This window comes from Syngnathus floridae, chromosome 12 (genome assembly GCF_059516105.1).
Source record: "Syngnathus floridae isolate MCC-2025c chromosome 12, RoL_Sflo_1.0, whole genome shotgun sequence".
NCBI classification, from domain to species: domain Eukaryota; kingdom Metazoa; phylum Chordata; class Actinopteri; order Syngnathiformes; family Syngnathidae; genus Syngnathus; species Syngnathus floridae.
Window position 1 is genome coordinate 5854981 of NC_142424.1, and position 19719 is coordinate 5874699.

Consider the following 19719-nt stretch of genomic DNA (forward strand, 5'->3'; position numbering starts at 1 on the left):
GGCGTACGAGAGCGCACATGTTCAGGTGAGTCGCATTTTTCTTCTACGCAAACAACTAGCTAACCCAGGGGTCCCCAATCCCCGGTCCGTTTTTTTTTTTAATCGACGATCAATTAATTCAGGTCAAGACGCTTTTCCCGGTCACGTGTTTCCCCAGTTGAGCCCGCAAAGCTAGCAAAAATGAGTAAAAATTTATTTTGAGAAATATTTTTAAAAATTGGTGTTTTTCTCCCAATTACATCCGTCAGTGCAGCTGTTTCCCGGTCACGTGACATGTCACACCAGTCGAGCCCGCCAAGCAAGCAAAAATGAGCAAGAAACAGAAATGTCTGGAAAGCTTCTTCGGAAAGGGAAAAAAGCCCAATGAGGAGACGGAAGAAGAAGAAGCTACGACTTTTAAGATCAGGAAAGCTACATTTAAAAGAAAATTTCTGGAGTCTTACTTAAAATATGGATTTATCGGCACAGGTGACGAGCTAAGCACACTGCATATGTGGCGGCGACAGGCTAGCTAACGAAGCAATGAAGCCTTCAAAACTTCTTCGGCACACGGAGACCAAGCATCCTGCATTAAAAGACAAATCTTAACCACTTCGGGTGTCATTGTCTCCGATTACGCCTCGATGGGACCGGCTCGTTTCTGAGAAACAACCTCAGTGCTCCCACTAATTCAACGTAATGGTGAGTATTACTTTTATGTGGTTTATACTTGTTTATATGCCAATTTTATTTCATCGTATTTATATATTCATTAGAAATGTATTATTTATTTATATAAATGTATTTTTGTATAAAGGCCGGTCCGCGAAAATATTTCTGACACGTAACCGGTCCGTGGCGCATAAAAAGGTTGGTTAGCGCTAACAGTTTTGTCAACTTTACCTGCACTCGCCATTGAATTTTTTATTTTTTATGCTCATGCCGTACTGGATGTAATCTTAAATGGCATGGAGGGACTTTTAAAGCTCAAAGAAAATGAAGACTTGTAGAAGAAAAGTCACAAACGTAAGACAGACAATGAAATTTTTGACCTAAAATGCGTCCAAACTAAAACAAAAAAAAATAATGAAAGAGTTGCCTTCTTATCTTATCTGACTTAACAAATATGTTGTCAAATATTTACAAGTAATTGAAAGCGTCAAATTATTTAGTTTCTGTACTCTTGTAATGTGTACTGCTTTGGCGCAGGTTCCGACCATTTAACACGGTTTACGACGATTATCCTCGTCGTAAACCGAGGATACGCCGTTGTATGCAATACTGTAATTAAGGTGCATGTGGGGTTGTTGTCCAGCAGAGGGAAACACAGTACAAATATCTGCTTACGCGCATGGGACGAAGGGAAGTTATTGACTTCATGAAAATGGCCGCAATAGAAGTAATATGATACTTGTTGAGATACTAATTAAAACATTTAGAAAAGACAATACCAAAAGGTAGACAGATTTTTTTTTTTTCCCTCCGGGAGTTGAAGATGAATTGAATGAGTGAGATTGACACTAGTGGAAAATGTGGTTATGGTCATCCAACAAAGACTGAAAGCACATAATCATGAATGATAATCATCTTGATGTGACTGACCATAAAACCATTCAAAGTGGATCTGGAAAGTAATCATGTTAGAACTTCTTGCATCCGTTTTGTGCTGCGATTTTTCTCATTAGCGTCACAGTCCAGAGCTTCAGACTAAAATGTTTTTTACTAGCACAGTAGCCTCTACGTTAAAACTTTAGGAGTATCGGAAGAAGATTTTTGAGGTGCACATTTGGACTTTGCAAATATTCAGTATTGGAACACCAAAAGCTCAATATTTTAGGTTTGGAGTCCTTCTTGTTGCTTGATGAAGCTTCTCCCAATTAGTTAGGATCTATTTTTATGCCAGAATTTTTTATGTAGACCTCAGAACTCATTCTGCTGTTACCGTCACGCGTTAGCAATAAAGACTAGTGAGCCTGTTTCAAAAGCAGCCATGCAAGTCCAAGCCATGACATGATCTCCACCATGCTGTGTTCTGGATCATGAGCAGGTCTTTTCTTTCTTCATACTTTGACCCTTACCATCAATTTTATAGAAATATGTTTTGATCTCATCAGTCCATAAAACCTTTGTGTAAAACGTTTTTGGCTCATCTCTGGACTACTTTGCAAAATCCAATCTGGATCTTTCTGAATCTTCTCTGTCGATTCATCGTAAACTGAGAAGTCCCTCTAGATGTCGACTAAATAAGTTTAAATGGGCAAACATTACCGATTGTGTCAAATATTTGTGATTAATTAATTGCTAAGCCTCTAATTGATTACATTGCTTTATTTTTGGACTCTCAGGACTGTTTCGAAGTGACAGATGTTAAGATAGGATGGTTTAAGTGACCAGTCATTAGCTTTTGGTGGGTTTACTGACATGGAAGGTGGGGGGGTGGTTGGAGAGCATGACACTGGGTGGTGGGATTGCGGCAAAAGTGGGGGAGGGTGGACAGGGGTTGGGCGTAAGGTCGGGGAGGTCAAGGCAGGCAGCGACCCACCCCTCATCCGTCATTGGCCGCTTGGCCCGGCCGGCCCTGCGCCGCTTTGAAGTGGCCAGAATTCCACCACGGCCATGGGGATTGTAGCATGTCATTTGAAAGGAAATTTGGCGTGGTGGTCCTAAAAACAGAAAGGTGGGGGTGGGGACGCTGGGAATGCTGGGTTTTGTTGTCCAGAGGCGCTTCTATGTCACATGACCAGGTGATGATGATGGCCAGCTGCTATTAGACGCATTCATTTACATTTAGAGTTTCATTCATCGGATACTGACACCACTGCTGCCCCACCCCTGCCTGCGACACACACACACACACACACACACACACACACACACACACACACACACACACACTAGTCAAACGACTCATCTTGATCTAGGCTATTTCGTATTGTTCTAACCTACAAGAGGCAAAAAAATAATTCAGATTGCAGATTTTAAAGAGGCAGTTTTGCGTAAAATTTGTCTACACTTAATACTTGACACTTAAGCCTGGCGGAACCTTTGTAAGAACTTTTTCTGGTTATGAAATTTCACACAATATTTTTTACAATCTTTTCTATATAAATTGTATGTATACATGTATATTTATATGTATATACTTGTATATTTATGTATATGTCTTTTCATGGGGAAAGAATTTGAGTTTAGTTTTAAGAGACATTTAGAAGCTTTTTTAATGTCTTTTGTAATGTAAAGAATTTTCACACCTAAGACTTTGCAGAAGGACGTTTTTGCTGGTTATATTATCATACATTTATCTTCATAAATCAGCGAATTTAACGGTGTCCTAATTCTTTGCACAATGTTCTACATATTTTTGTAAGTCTTACAAAGAGACTTGTAAGACTCAACAGTTTTTATGAGTTATATCATAGGAAAAAGACTGCAAAATAATTGTATATAACCTCAAAACACCGCATTTAATTGTGAGATGTGTTTTCCAACCAAATTTCAAAACCAAATTTTTGGTATGATTCATAAGAGCTGGTTGTTAAGAGACAGTTTATATTTTTCTCACATATTTTCTGTTTTTGTATCTGTTTGTTGTAATTTAAAAAGAAAGAAAAGAAAGTGAAATAATTGTATACATAAGAGGAAAACACCAATTTCAACCGTGTCCTAATCTGTTGCACCGTACCGACACTAAATAATTAAATGACTTGTACAAGTAGAACTTTTTATTGGACTCACTTGATCTCGTATATTTTAATGTTATTGCAGTTTGGAAACTGACTTTCTCATACTAAGTGAGTGCTGCTGTGTGGTCTTGACTGGAGGGCCTCTTTTAAAGGGGGCCGGCCCATACCTCAAGATAACTCATTCAAGGTCCAGAAAATGTCCAAAAAGTGGCACAAAGTGCACATAAATAGAAACAAAAGTATCTTAAAGTGAATAATTGTGAAAAGAGAATCTTCAGCACAACTTGTTGGGGGTATGGAATTCATCTGAATTATAGACTTATTGTTTATTTCAAGAAGAGAGCTGAATCATTCCTAACGCTAACGGAAGTGAGGCAGTGTTGCATTATTTGTTGGGAACAATTTTGCAAAATATTTTGAAGCATAATACAACAACAAAATAAACCGTTTGAACAGTAGCAGACAGTTTGATTGGTAGTGTGGTCACAGGCCACTTCATTAGGTACAACTGTACAGTCTAATGAGAGCCGCTACCTAAAGAAATATGATCAGGATTATAGAATAATAGTAGCGTTTTGATTTGACGGTTTGAATTGACACCCTGCTATTACGCTTGGCATAAAATGGATCCATGTTCAAATGAAAATAATAATAATAAATAATAATTCTCCTTGAGTGGAGTTAATAATACAAATAAAATAATTGCTAATATTTTTGTTTCTTTCTTTTGGACACTTATAAACACATGAAAAAATGTAAACATAAAGATAGCAATGTGTGTTGCGGTGTAGAGCTGCACTTTGAGCTGCTTTCTGATATTTGGCATCTTTAAAGTCGCTGATTACGGACAATCCAGTTCAAAACTGTCCTTACCGTTACGATTAGGCTTCATTTATTTTTTACGTTAAAAGTACAATATTTGTAAACACGTACCTCAGCGGGTGTGTCAATCAAAAGTGAGCCTTCTGATCTTTTGCATTGGACGTGAATGGCGTGTTGTGTATGGAGGCTCTCAACGAGGTCATTTAAAGCGTGTTGCTATTTATTGGCCACTCGTGTTCATGTTAATAGCAGAGAACTTCCTTCCTCCTCCACCTCCTCCTCCTCTTCTTCTTCTTGTTCTTCCAGCACACCATCCAGCAAGCAAAGTAGGCATTCCAGGCTTGTTTAAATAAGGCCCGGCCTGCCTTGCCTGCTTGGGTGCGGGTGGATTCCCCTCTGGCCCTTTGCCCTTCGACCTCTAGTGCATTCCGTATGTAAAGTGAGGAATTCCTCTGAAGTTCACTTAATGGGCTGGAGTTTTTTTTTTCTCTTGGACTCGGCTCATGCAGTACTGTTGAAGTAGAAAGAGGGGGGTGCATGTATGCATACTGCATGGGGGGGTGGACTGTGAGTTACAGACTAGGCTCGTCGTTGATCACGTGCACCACGTGCACACTAGGAAATAATCGATGAGTAATCAATACGCTTGTCAGCGAGTGAGCTTGGGAGTCATTATAGGTGACTCTTTGCTCACTGGTTGCTTTAAGTGTATTTTATTCGTAAAATACAACAGCAAGGTGCTGGTATCTCTAATGATGGAGTTCACTTTATTTAGATAGAATGTATCCATATGTTAGAGTCAACGGCAAGGCAAAGAGGACTAGACTTATAGCTAGCTAGCTAGCTATCTGGCGAGCTAGCTATCTAGATATGAAATCTATCAAATTTCTATTTCTTGTAGATTTCACTGGCGTACAAGTACACCATAGTGAAAAGTACTTATGCTCACCTTATCTAGAGTCAAAATAATAGAAACACCTCAGAGTGATTCAGTGCATTTGCACACCTACTGGTAATCAACTAAGCCTCATTGTCTTCATACATGTTTACTTTATGGGCTCTGAGTAGAACGTGCAGGCGTACCTAATGTTATTTTCAGCCGGTTTAAAGAGAGTTTGAAGAATGGCTGATGCCGCCGGGGGTGGTGGCGGTTCCCGCGCCGTCGGGAGCTTCAGGAGTTGCTGTGTACCGTTGGAGACATAGTTTTAAAAAAAAAAAAAAGCGTGCCACCCACACAGCTGGAATGTCATGCATGCAGTCCATAGAGTCTGTTTCAAGGGGGGGGTGAGTTTGAGGTGGGGCTCAGCCACTGCTACTTCATCAAAGAAGAAACCTCCTACAGCCACCTAAAACGTCACCAGTAAGAGTCTTCAAAATTATCAATGATCATCCATCGTTGTGTGTCTGTGTGGTGTGTGTGTGTTGTGTGTATTAGATGGAAATGGGTATGGGGGAAGGGAAGAGGTCAAAGTGCAGAGGAAGAAAGGAGGTACGTTTTGGGAGGATGGGAGCTGCTACATAGAGGGAAATGCAAAAAAAAAAAAAAGAGGCACAACAATAAGCAGCATCTTTTAAAAGGCTTTTCTCACCCGGGCCCACATGACAGTCAGAGGCAGACAGCCATATTACTACTCCTGCATGCATGTTTGGGGCCTTTAAATCCCCTCAGATTCCTTTTAAACAGAAACGTTTTCCAAAACATGAAAGTGAGTCTCTCTCTCTCCCTCCCTCTCTTTCTCTTTTTAAACCTACTCTTAGTCATAGAGATAATCCTATTCCCCAACAAAACTTCAATGTCAAAATGTGTAACCACAGGAAACACTTTCAAACTAACAACTATCTTACCATTAGAATTATTTTTGATAAAATCGCTCATCTTTAGCTAATAAATAATAATGAACACACGTAAGGCATCTTTTACCAAAAATAAAATGTTGCTTGAATTTATATGCACAAGTGTATTCAAGGTGTAGACCACTTTATTAGCTACTTAAATGTTTGACTTCAAAAACTGCATTTAAGCATATAAACCACATTAACTTCAATCCTCCTCATTTTGCAAATTTTAAAAACATCCCCCAGTGGTTTTAACTTCACTACTAGAGCTTCTGAGAGTAGAAGAATCTTTAAGACTGAACTATAATAAATCTGTAAGCAAATTAGTGTAGTTATTGTCACAAAACTAGAAGCCTAAACGTGCCTCTATTTTAATATCCATGCGTTGTTTCATTTGACTTTAAATTGTATTAGTTATGTATGCAAATTGGATGACGGGACGTAAGTGTGATATTTGAATTAGCAAAAAGATTCAAAGCAAAGTTTGATTATTTGTAATTTCTTAATCTTCATTTTAAAGTAATCAAAACACATTTTAAAAAATGTGATTACATTCTTTTTGTATTATTGTATATGTTACATTTTATTCAAACAGCAAAACTTCAATCCATTGGAACATAACAGTTTTGTTGAAACATTTTAAATTGTTTTTGTTCTCTCATTAGTTTGATAATACAATCATAACACATAATAGTACTTAATGCTAAATATACCATGCTCAGTTATATTGGATTTAGGGTATTTTTTACATAATTGTACATTAGATTAATCTCTAATGAGATGACACCCCACCCCTCCCATTAACATTTTCAGGTCTTTGAGTCGATTGTCACCCTGTGTGTGTGCTCTCCACAGTAATGAATGAGCTAATCGGGCGTTTGCAGCATTAATTCCCTGCACTTGGTGCAGTTTGTGTATTAGCAGCAGGACGCTGTGGACCACCAACAGTCACTATCAGAACTTATTATTGGATCTTGATAGAGAGAGCAAAGAGAGTGAGAGAGTTTTGGTGCCTTAAATTAACTTGTGTGTCTTGACGGGACACTTTTGGGGGGGCAGAAGAGGAGAGTCAACCTTCATCACGCCCTGCTTTATATATATATTAAAAAAAAAAAAAAAAAAAAAGCACCGAGTGGCTGCACAATCAGATATGGGTAGACTGAGTGAGGGAAAGAGGGGGAAAGCCGCGGGATAATGCCATTATTTCAGCTCCTCTGGGCCAGGAATGCCAAATTTCACAGGCCGCTTCTCCTTTCTGGGCGTCGATTAAAAAAAAAAAAAAAAATGGAAAAAAAAAAAGGCTGGCCGCGCTTCCATTTTGTGCACCGACCGAGGTGACAAATTGAGCTACTCGAACGGCACATTTTGTCACCTCTGATGGCGCCTCGGTTCGTCTCTCCCGCCCGCAACTACCTGAATATGTAGGATTTTTTAAATTATTAAATATGAATTTAATCTAATCGGATTTTTTAAATAAAATTCGGTGCGGAAGTAAGCGAGGTGACGCCATAGTTGGTGTAATGGCCACCCGTGTTACCATCAATTAAGGCCTGATTATTATCATATCATAAGCGTGTTTGTTTTAAAGCGGGCTCACCAAAAAAAGTGAATAAAATAATTAGGATACCGCGAGGGGAGGAGGAGGAGTTTGGGTGGATTTTTGTGAATGGGACATAGCTAATCAGGCATTTGCTGCGCTGGCTGACGCGTCGTTGTGCTCGACCAATGAGCGGCGCATAGGAAGCGGGGCGGGCGCCTAGGGCTGACCAATCGCCGCAGACTAGCGCAGGAGGCAACCAATGGGAGCGCGGCAATGCAAAAGCGGCGACTCGAGCCTCGCCAGCCTGTGAATGTCAAGTAGTCAAAGATGGAGTCCGGTATGCTCGAGGGCCGTGCGCGTTACGTGTGCGTGGAAGACTTTTTCCACTACCATCGCCTCATGAGGAAAGAGGAGGTTTGTGCGGGATTCGACGCTCATTTTTGGACGCTTTTCGGCTCCGATTTGTGCGGTTATTCACGACGCGGGGACAACGAGTACCGAAGCCATAGCCCCCCCCCCTCCCCCTTTTTCCCCCCTTCCACCACCCGCCTTCCACGCGGCGTGATTTCGAGGAAAGAGGCTCGCTTTTCCCTTGTCGTCGTTGTTTTTCTTGGCCTATCCACGGATTCTCCTGCTGATAGTGTTCCGTGGGAAGACGAGAGGTAGAAAAAGGGGGTGGTGTGCGCGAGAGGAGGGGAGGGGGGGGGGTTCTCCACGGTGAGTTGTAGCTTCTTTTTATGCGTAAATCTTGTGCACAAACTTGATTCCGCGCGTGGAAAACAGACCGAGCCTGGTTCGGGGGGGGCTTGAAGAGGATAAAGTGCACCTTATTTGGCCACCTAATAGGTATCCGATGATTGGGAGGAAGGGGAGGGAGTGACGAGCAGAGAGAGGGGGGGGGGGGTCTGGTTGGTGGGGGTGGGTGTGGGGTTACATTTTCACGTTGCGGGCGTGTGCGTGCAGCCAAGCCTGTTGTGCAATCTAACAAGTCGTCAGTGTTGCGCCGTGAGCTGGCAGGAAAGAGACTCCGGGCTGCCTGCTTGGTTGGGTGGCTTGGCGTGGAGCGGAGGAGGCGCATAGGCCGCGCGCGCTCCTTCTTCCTCTCCTTCGCCTCCTCCTCTGTAGACATGGCGGAGAGTGAAGGAAAGCAGGTAAATAGCACCATGCGTCCATATGATGTTCTCGTTTTTCGTCGTCCAGTGACTGGCGTCATGCTATGGATTGTGTACGTTGTGTAACAGCCACGGAAGGTGTTGCGCAAACGCCTCACGTGCACTTCTTCACTTTTTTTTCCAAAATGAGCTTTTCCCAAACTTTTTCGCTCTCCTTCTTGCTCTAGAGTGACTTTGTACTCATCAGAACTGCAACTTGGGGCCATGTCTGACTAATAGTTTGATAGGCAAGGTGTGGGAAGGCTTTAATGTGCACCCCCCCCTCTCCCTTTCTTCCTCTCTTTAACCCCCACCTCATTCCTCCTCCTCTTCCTCCTCCTCCTCTCCCCCCAAATTAGAATGCATGTCATTGACTGAAGAGAATAGTATGGGCCCACATGCTGGGAAATTCCCATTCTCCCAGGGCGAGAGTATAAGCAACGCTGTTAAATTTAGGAAGTTAATTCAGCACTCAAGCAGCTTTTTGTTATTGTGCCCCCTCTTCAACCACACACAGGCATGGGCTGTTTTATAGTTTTTTTATTTATTTATATAGAAAATGTCCATCCAATCGTGTGTGTGTATATATTTGTATTTAAGTTTTTCTATGCGATAGAGGCTTCATGGTTGTTGACCACTGCCCTTTTTCTGTTGCACTACTGGCCATTGGGGATGAGCAGTGCAATATTAAAAGGGCATTGGTTGATGGACCCGCACCACTCTTTGACTTTTGTTTCTAAAAAGAAATTCAATGTGGACTGGGCTGTGGAAAGTTTTTCAAGTCCTGTTCGGAATGAATTGAAAATATGACTTTGCAATCAAACAAGTGGTTCTTACAGATTGTGTTTTTTCAAAGTTTATTTGCATATAGATGACTTTTTGTGTCTTAGTGAAATCAACTTTCAACGTGTGAGCTTTCCTTTAGGAAGAAATTGCTTTTAAAATTGCATTAAATACTCTGGTTGCATATGGTCCATGGGTTGCAGCTTCCTCCCGCTTTTGGTGGGTGTATTAGTTCAAGCAACTTCCCAAATAGCTTTCAAATATTTAAATACTCTCACACAATTACAAATAAAGCAAATTAAAATGTAGATTGGCAGCAAAACGAATGGCCACCCCTCCCAGCCCTCAACTCCCTCCTCTCTATCTCTTTATTCTGTCCGTGTGCTGACACATGCTGAGGTCAGCTGCTTTGACAATGTTGCACTACTGTACCATCCATTCTAGCAGTGCAATAGTATTGTCATAGCATTTGGCCTCAGAACTGGCCAGTGGAAGTGGACAGGTTGACTTGACTTGATGGCTGATGGCAGGTGGTGGAGCCTTCTGCACCATTTACTCAAAAAAATATTATATAAATATTTTTTGATAACCATGTCAAAAGTCACTATCAAGAAATAATGACTGTGATTTATATTGAGACACCCATAGGAACAAACCGAATGTTCTTATTTTGCGTCATTTGATTCACAGATTCATTTAATATATAAAATTCAACAAAATGGTGGAAGGGGTTCTTCCTTGACCCAGTCTTCACCCTTAAAAGTTCATTACTCTTGTATAATAATAATAATAATAATAATAATAATAATAATGGAACACATTGAAACCAACCACCTTGGTGATTGGAGAAATCTAGAAGGGCTTAGAGTTAATAAAACTTAACTGGCCATTCCACCAAAATAAAAAAACTTTTGTAATTACATTTACTGCATTTTCCTCATTAGGAAATAAGGAATGCATGACAAAAAAAATATTAAAATGATAAAAAACTTTTTTATAGCTCCAATCATATGACTAAGTTATGTGGCTATGAAATGCCAGCACAAAAGTGATCAAATTGGCCACCAAAATGTGTGCAACAAAAATGACTATAAGATACCGAAATCATTTTTAGCCTACTGCGAAACCTGAAATGTTGTGCAGATGAAATTTTTAAGAGTCGGGCATGCTCACAAAATGTGAACCAAAAAAATCCTTGCTAGGCGGTTTTCATAAAAAAGTGTAATGTTGGTCATAAAACTGGGATATGATAAGTAGATTCTGTTTAATCCTATATAATCTTATAGACTAACAATTAAAATATATAAGTGTCCATACAATATTAGCAAAAATGATCAAAACAAATCTTGCATTCACGCCTGAACCCATAGCCACACCTTGAAGTTTTAGCCTGGAACTGCTAAACCCAAATAATCCACATTTAGCTCAAATATACAAAAATCAACACGTAATAAACAGCAAAAGTTCCATTTGAGCTAAAAATGTCAAAAAATAAGCCCAGAGAATCCAACTCAGTCACTTTTGAGAAAGAATGTGACATTGACCAATGTTGGTTTTCTTCAGTGGTTGGGAATCCACACCACAAAAAAGGGAAAGTTAAGTGGAACTTGAAGTAGCTTTAGAGTGGCCTTAACTCACAAACTGTGTCAACATAACCTCCTTAGCTTAGGTAACACTTTTGTTTATTACATTGAACAGTAACACGAAGTTTATTTACACCAACTGTCTTCTGCACCTGTGTGGTGTTGTGTCATCAAACACGGTGACACGGGAGTGCGAGCTTATGCTAAAAGGAAGTGGAGGAGGGTGAGGGTGGGCCTCTGTGTTTTTTGAGCATCCTTGTAGCGTATAGCAGGTCGGGGAGGGGGGAAGGGGGAGGAATGCGGGGCCCCTCACCCTCCCTCCCTCCCCCCAAACCCATCCCCTCTCGTCCTGCTCTTCTCTCAGGTTGTGTTGAGATTAGGTGTCAGTGCTCCCGTGTGTGCCTCATGTTTGAACCTTGAGGGCAAGCTTCTCAGCAAAGAGCCTTGTTTGTTTGCACCGTGCTAAAAGACCTTTTTTTTTTTTTTTTTAACCAACGGCGCTTTAAAAAAAAAAAAAAAGGCTTTGTCTCAACGCAAACTTATGTCCTTGTTTTTGCGATCGGCCACCGTAAGGGAGGGGTTGATCGAGGGCCCCCCGAAAAAGAGAAGCCGCCTCAAGTCACTTGACTGTGTGAAATTCCGCCCCAGTGCAAGAACGTGACTTGTTTGGGCTTGCTTGCAATGCTTGCTGGGAAATCCTGGAATGTGTGGAATGGGGGACGGTGGTGCTTCTGCATCTGCACAAGAGTGCACAGTATACTGCCATGAGAGACACATGGCTGCTAAGGAGCACTTACAAGCGCAAAAGAATGACGAACAACTGGTTAAAAAAAAGCTTTGGAGTTTGACTTGGATGTCTTTTGTAGATGTAACTTTGCATGTGGACTTCAATAAAGGTGTAAAAATGCACAATTTGCCTTTTCAATGCTTCCAAACAACTTTATAAGTTAAATCAATTTATCGTATTAAAAATATACTATCAAAGTCGTTTTTTTAGTCGCCTGTGTGTGTATTATGTTTGTGTGTATACATTTGTATGGAATAAAGTGCCAAGAAAAAGGTGTGCTTTTGAGCTTAGCAAAAGAAAGTTACTGTTTAAAAACAATGGGGTTTATAGAATTAACTTTCTTGCTTAATGCAACCAAATGCAATAATTAATTGTGGAAATAATTGTGAATGAGGGCGGGGGACAATAAAGGAGCCCAGTCAGTAATAATAATAATGAAAAGAATAAGTAATTATGTTAAAAAAGGAAGAAGTTAAAGATTTTTCTCCTATTACAGTGCACTTTTTGGACCCCCTAAAAAAGTATTTTTAGTTTTGTAGAAAACATACAAGCCTTTCAAAAGTTAGAAAAAGCTAATAAGAAAAACAAAACTGACTAATTAAATGTAGTGACGTTTGCATATCAAACAATCAGTGAATTACATAAATCATGTTATTTTGCTGATTTGTGTATTGTGCTCACTTCCTTACTATAACTTGTATTTGTAGGAAACTAAGAGTTGCTAACGGTTTATAATGGTTTGTATTGGTTAGTTAATTAATAGGGGAAACTTCACCAAAAAAAGCTTTTCCGTTGTCGTACTGCCTTATGTGAATAAATCGTAGAATTACAATATTACAAATATTGAGGGTTTAAAAAGCATTTTGTGTGTGATATTGTTCCTCCAGTACTCTACTATTAGATTTTAATGAAATAGATGAAATAAATCAACATATTGTTGGATTTAAATATCCACAAAGAGTTTAATGGTATCTCAAAAAAAGTGCATAAAACATGAAGATGTATCAAAAGTAACATTAAAGATAGTATTGAATCCAGATAACAGAACAACAAGATTAAAACCAGCCAGAAACTATCAAATGTGTGAATTTAACAAGTGGTGTTAAAATAAAGCAACACAATAATTTTAAAAAAATAAAAGAGGAGAAAAAAACCACCAAAACAAACAGTAACAATAATAAATCCCGTCGACAAGCAGACAATGAAGAGGGAAATCCAAATAAACTAAAATAGCCCCTGATACAGGAAATGAAATCATCTGGGAAGTGAGTGTGTTGCTTTGTGTGTCTGGTTGTAGAAGGGGGCGGTGCCAATAAAAGCAAAGGGGGGTGTATCCTCTTGTGGTCTTTCCTCTTAGAGGCGAAAAGGGGACTTAATCACATCCACATTGCATCACTATCAACTTTTTTTTTCATCTATCTGTCTGTCTGTTTATTATAGTATTTCAAACTGATGGATAACTCCTTTTGAAATCAATGAAAAATAGTTTAACTACTGTTTAATTTATTTTATAAGTGGGCTTGGTAATAAAAAAAATGCCTGCAATATTTCGATGATACTTTCTGCAGTGTGTGTGTGTGTGCATGCGGATGCAAGCGAGACAGAATTTGATGAGAAGGGTTGCTGTAAAGGAGACTTACTGCCATCTAGTGGACATTCAAAGTATAACAGTTATAAAAGGCTGTAAGGTTAGTTGGACAAGTCTCGTTTGTGATTTTATTAGCAGTACAACCTTAACCATACATGATGGTTTTACTCTTAAAGGTGCGCATATTTATCTGGAAAGTTCATAGCCCCTCGTGTGAATGGTGGTTTGTATGTGCCTTTTTTTTTTTTATCTTGCTGTTAATATAAAATTTGTTCTTTGAACTGAAAAATGCAAAATGCTACCAGTTTTAATACCCACTTCAAAAGATTTGCTTAAATTACTTTTAACAATTTTATTAGTTTATATGGTTAATTTGTAATGCCTAATAAAAGAGGGAAAATAACTACTGAAATGATTCAACTTTTCTGACTTAAAATTTATTGAGGGTTCACTAAATAGAGGGTGGATAGCAACTCCCATCCAGCAGAGGGAGCCGTGCATTTCGGCAACATATCTCCTCATGGCTGCCAAACTATTCCAACAGCGAAATCTTCATGCCATGCTCTTTAGAAAGTGTCCTCATGTTCTCTTGTTTTAAACGCTGCTCTTGAGACAAAAATAGTCACAATTTAACTTTTACTCAAATTTGCTGTAAAGAAAAAGTAATTAAAGCTACCTTAGCCCCTATCCTTCCCACACTGACAGTTGGTTAGCGCCGTTGAAGGAAAGTCAACAGAGCCGTGCGCCGGGGCCTCGTGGGGCATCTGGGAAAAGCAACACGGGTGACCAGTTAGAGGAAGTGACAGCAGTTTAATTCCGCCGTGAGTAAAGGAGGACCGACCAGCAATGGAGGAGCCATGAAGAGGTAATTGAGGGGGTAGTGCAGCAGGCTGAGGCAGCTAGCCGCGTAGAGGTCGGCGTAGCGCATGAGTTGGCTGGCAAACAGCGTCTGTCTGGAGCCACTTCGAAGTAGGCTGCCCATCTGACCGTAAGACATGTCCATCCAGGTGGTCAGATTCTGCAGGAGGCCAACCAGGGGGGAGGAACCCACACAGGCAATCAAAATGTTATCAACTTAATTATCTGTCCTAAGTTATAAAAAAAAACATGGCTCGTTAGCCTGTGCTAGCTGACTCTGGATGGGATACTGTACTAGTCGCAAGGCCATCCAATAATATTAATAGTGTGAAGGTTTATCTGCATGTACAATATTTCATGTCTTTACCGTCATTCTGTACTGAATGCTGATGATGTCAGGAGTATCCTGACTACCGCTGTCCAAGTGCCTGCAAGCAACAATAGCCAAATGTGAAGACAACCATTACAAGAACGTAGAAGATGAACAAAAGAAACAGCTAGAAAATTTTAAAAAAGCTTCGCCGAAGTTGGCTACCGCGAGTAGTGAGAGGTCTAGCTAGCTAGCAACAGTTTTGGCTGGCGACTACTGCGCCTGAAAATGTTGCTGAGTCAATTCAAAGTTGGTAAACATCGCATGGCGGTGAATAAACTATATCTGAGAAGTACCATATTAGAACATAAGAAAAGATGGAGAGGCCATGCTAAATGCTAAGCGAAGCTAAGCTTGAAACGGCTAGCGCGTGATCGACTAAACTTTTCAGTGACATCTGGCTTGGACCTCGTTAAAGCGGAGAACTTTCAACAGCAAAATAGCAGAATACACAATTACTCGAATGCGTACGTACTTGTAAATCTCAGCTAGGGAAATGTCAAGACTTTTCAGCTCTTCAAACCAATCTGGGAAAAAAAACAAATCTCTCAAAAACTCAATCACAAATTAATTCTGAGGAAAAAATTGAAAAATGGGGTACTTTTCTTCTTCTCCCAAACTTGTTGCTCTTTGATGAGCTCTGGAACCACCAGGAACGTTTTCCAGCCTTGCCGTTTCTTGGACTTGAGGATGTCGCCAAAGATATGATCCCCCACATAGAGGATGTCTTTACCTTTGACGTTCAGCAGGTCGGAAACTATGTTTGACGAGCCTAAAACCATCAAAATAATCCATAACAGATTTTAGCAGAGTTGCTTTAGTGACAACTGAAAAAAATAGATCTGTCTCACCTCCAGAGTACACAGTTCCATGCTGGAGAGCACCGGTGTACGTCCCGATACAAAGTTTCCCTGTGTTCTGGATCGCAAATACCGATAAAATAATTGAAGATGATTGACAGAAGTCAATCACAGTCCAATACTGATCTCAGGTGTCAAAGCGCAGGAATTCCTTCATATACCGTCTCAACTTGTCTTAGCACCGTGCCCCCCGCGAAGAACAGCGGCTTCCTCGTATCAACAACGATGAGGTCAAAGAAGGAGCGCCATGACTCCAGGGAATCTCCAGACTGCTGATGGAAAATTTGAGCAAGAACATGCAGTGTTTTGTCCTCAGAATAACAACCTTAAAGCCAAGTTGTGTAGTTTGAGACAAATTGTTGCTATGACGACACCTAATCAAGCTCTATCTTTTATTGGCGGACTCGCTAGGTGGCCTGACAGTTACGTGTTTTTTTGCTTTCGCGTGTCGCTTATCCATTTTTCTGCATCTTCAAGCCAAATGATCTTACCGTGGCACCGTGTTCAAGAAGATATGTCATAACGGCCTGGATAAAGGGCAGAAGAAGTTTAAAGGCACTATTAGTCATGTTTGTAGCAATTTTGTACCATTTGAGTCTTTTTGGAGGCTTACCTCAGTGTATTTGTAGTCACTGTTTGTGGCAAGAAAAACTTTGGCCACTTTTTTAATCCGAGTCAAAAGAGTGATTATATTTGGCTGTAAAAAAAATTATTAAAATATTATATTAAAATATATTATAATATATATAATCTATTTTTGTTTTCATGTAATATATATAAATATATATATATATATATATATATATATATATATATATATATATATATATATATATATATATATATATATATATATATATATTTATATATATATTTATATATATATATATATTTTTTTAGCTACTCACATCTCGTAAAATATATTTCTCAATATTCCTGATGGTCTGGTCTTTGAGGATGCCCTGCACAGAGTGTAACACTAAGTATGTATCAGAGGAGAAAAAAAAAAAAAAAACAGACCAACAGTCGTGTAAAGGTTACCGTGTCATGAATGAAGTCCATTGCGTCCCTTACATCCTGGAACATGGTTCTGTATGACATGAACAGGTCACCATAGTGGTAACCTTTTTGCACGCTGGGGGTGGTAGATTTTTTTGTTATCGTATATTTTTAGTTTGCAAAAGAAGATGGTTCAGAAAGTACATGCTTACCATTTGTATCTGCTGCATTTGGTAAAGAAGTCCACAAGGCAAGAATAGAGATATGTCTCTGTAAAAAGGAAAAATAAACCACAATTTAGTTCGGGGTAAGCGTTCCTTTGCCCAAACACATTTTTAGAGTAATAGCAAGTAATACTATGTAAGGATTGACATCAGGCAGACAGGACAGGCCAAGTCGAATAGTTTCCTGAAACATAAACATGGACACACATGTACACACACAACATTGTGGAGCAATCATGCGTGAATCCACTCAAATGTTAATAAAGTCCCCGAATAATGTAACACACATTTTTAATGTCTTTTAATCAAAGATGCAAATAAACTCTACTAGATTAATTTTTTGTACTTAATCTGAATCAACTCAATACACTCTTTGAATTTGCTTCGAAAATGCTTTTAGGGATACATAAATTCAAATTCGAGGGACAGACATTTTTTTCCCCAGAGTAGATATTCCATTATGGTTTCAGCAGAGCTCCCAAGGTAACAAGTTAGCGCAAGGCCACGGGATTGTTTGTGCTCTGAAGATAAAGCCATGGCATCTTTTTGGGATGAACACTTAGGCCTACTATGCTACACTACTGTTTTGTAATGTTGGTCAAGACGATGGCGCCTATGGTGTTTGAGTTCTTGAGAAGACTAAAAGAGCGATAAAGGTGACACCTGAAAGATTGAAGAGTGTGTTGAGAGTGTAGAAGCGATTGGTGTCGTCTCTCTGGATGAACTTGTTGGGGTAATAGCGGTGAATTTCCTCGCTTTAAGGCACACAAAAAAAAAAGGATGGGGTGATTGTTGGAAAATCCATTGCTGTTAATTTTCACATTACCCTTTGAGGAACCAGAACCCGTGACTGCAAAGTAGAATGTTCCCATTGGAGTCCACCTTCAGGAGGTTGCCATATGTGGTGTCGATCACTAAGCCCCTGAGGGAAAGTGGGTGGCAGTGATGGACGGAGTGATTCCAGCCATCTTATCACAACTGAAGAATGTCATTTTGAGTGAAAAGCCAACCTGGTGGTGAAGCTCGGGTCATACGTGTAGCGTAGAATCTCATGAGGGTAGCCGACAGACACAATTCTGTCCCTTAGGAGCTCAAAGCCCAAGCTCTCGTATTCCGGAGATTTGTACACTGCAATGCGGTCAGATTGACAAATTCACAATTTTTTTTTAATCAAGAAAAATAGTTTGTGCGTAATAATAGTTCACTTAAATTTTTGCTAAAAAAAAAACAAAAAAATGTGATAATAGCGATAACCATAATATTGGTCAGGGTAATTCTGTATTTATAGAAGTCTTTCAGCGGCATGGGTGTACTTACTTGCCAGCGTGTAGTCCATGTCAAAGCCGTAACATTTAATTTTTTCCAGCGTCAAGCTTCTGTTGACAAATATCCTGTGATGAAACACAAAGACATGGAGTAGTTGAGGTCAGCTGACGTGACCAGAGAAAGGTCACAACGCATCATGATTGTGTGGGATATGCTGGGACCAATTGATATGCTGCGACGAAAGGATTCTTAGGGGAACAACACTGTGTACGATTATCTTATTGTGATTTTTTTAACATTACATTTTTCTTTTCTTTTCAGTTTGGTCATAGGTCTCCCTTGTGATGTTGCTCGATGCTAAAAAAAAATCCAATGTAAAAAATAAAATAAAAATAAATTATGAATAAATAAAACCAGCTAAAATAAATGTATAGTGCAAGGACACCAACTAGTATTCCTCTTCTAGTGATCATATGTAGAAGATATTTTTTTCCTCAAATTCTTACTGGGTCATTGGCCCATTTTCTTCTCATTTTAATCTGTTGTTGCCATTTTGTACCTCCTGACTGCCTGCCTTCATGGCGATAGGTAGGCCTGGGTGGAGACAATACCTTTTATCATCTTCTAAGTATTCTCAGCTTCGTCTCACTTGGCTTGCTAGTCACAGATAGACACCAAAGACTCTAGTGTTTACGCCCTCAGAGACCTGGGTGGTCCAGGTTTTAGCCTCTAGATTGCACGCAGAAGGTGGCTATCAATATTTACACCTACCTTTGACCTCTAAGGATCTTTCTCTTGATTGCTGCAAAATATTTCTAGTACAACTCGAGACTACATGATCGAGTATCAGTTGATGATAAATAATCTCTAAGCGCTAAAGAGCATGCAGTAGATAACTGAATAAAAAAGAAATAATTAAATATAAAAAAAAAAAAAGAAATAATGGCATTTAAAAATGTATCACGTAAAGAAAAACTTACTTTTGTTCATTGCTTCTGGCAACCTTGGAGTCTCCACACAAACAGCGTTCTGTGTCCATCGTGTCCACAGTTGCTGACGTAAAAAAAAAAAATCAGCCTGTTGTGTTCTGTTGTTGATTAGGGATGCAACTTTTCTCAGGGTTGACCTCAGTCCTCATATAAATTGCCCAAGTGACGCAAATTGCAGGATGCCGCAACTCCTCCCTCCTCTGATTACTGCCGCACATTAGCGGGTTGAGAGGTGTGCAGCCTTGAAGATTGTCTTATCAGACGTGCACACACACTTTTATGGGTGCGTGCTGTACCCCTGAGTGGCTCCTTAAAACTTTCCTAATGGGAGTCACGCTCAGCAGAACCCAAACACTTCATTTAAATATTAAAATACGCTCACTTCATTAATGCTTAAGCCA

At 39.8% G+C, this 19719-nt stretch overlaps 2 protein-coding genes across 9 annotated transcripts in view; one reads left to right on the forward strand and one right to left on the reverse strand.

Moving 5' to 3' along the window:
* Positions 1-123: 123 nt before the first annotated feature.
* Positions 124-19719, forward strand: part of kcnn2 (potassium calcium-activated channel subfamily N member 2) — a 48316-nt gene continuing 28720 nt past the window's right edge. For all 6 annotated transcript variants that reach the window (XM_088391550.1, XM_088391547.1, XM_088391546.1 and 3 more), the window contains exon 1: positions 124-681. The gene's annotated coding sequence lies outside the window, so the exon portion shown is untranslated. The remainder of the gene's footprint in view (positions 682-19719) is intronic.
* Positions 14168-19473, reverse strand: nt5c2l1 (5'-nucleotidase, cytosolic II, like 1). 3 transcript variants are annotated; one of them, XM_088391555.1, is made up of 18 exons: positions 19310-19473; positions 18381-18454; positions 18074-18191; positions 17890-17985; positions 17727-17818; positions 17052-17109; positions 16882-16975; positions 16749-16802; positions 16454-16537; positions 16332-16367; positions 16002-16112; positions 15832-15898; positions 15582-15752; positions 15456-15507; positions 14978-15038; positions 14594-14770; positions 14429-14516; positions 14168-14353 (listed from the first exon to the last, which is right to left on the reverse strand). In XM_088391555.1, the coding sequence occupies exons 1-17, from the start codon at positions 19366-19368 to the stop codon at positions 14430-14432; spliced, it is 1491 nt and encodes a 496-aa protein (XP_088247681.1). In that variant the 5' UTR covers positions 19369-19473; the 3' UTR covers positions 14168-14353; position 14429. The 3 variants fall into 3 exon arrangements, with proteins under 3 accessions (XP_088247681.1, XP_088247680.1, XP_088247682.1); XM_088391554.1 differs by having other exon boundaries at positions 14168-14358; XM_088391556.1 differs by having other exon boundaries at positions 14168-14358; positions 16002-16109; positions 19310-19472.

Excerpts from the sequence above, each read along its gene's own strand:
- nt5c2l1 (XM_088391555.1), bottom strand. The coding sequence starts at position 19,368 with ATGGACACAGAACGCTGTTTGTGTGGAGACTCCAAGGTTGCCAGAAGC. Across the intron at positions 18,455-19,309 it reads GCCAGAAGCAATGAACAAAA|GATATTTGTCAACAGAAGCT; the intron begins GTAAGTTTTTCT and ends GTTTCATCACAG. Across the intron at positions 16,803-16,881 it reads TGGACTTCATTCATGACACG|GGCATCCTCAAAGACCAGAC; the intron begins GTAACCTTTACA and ends CACTCTGTGCAG.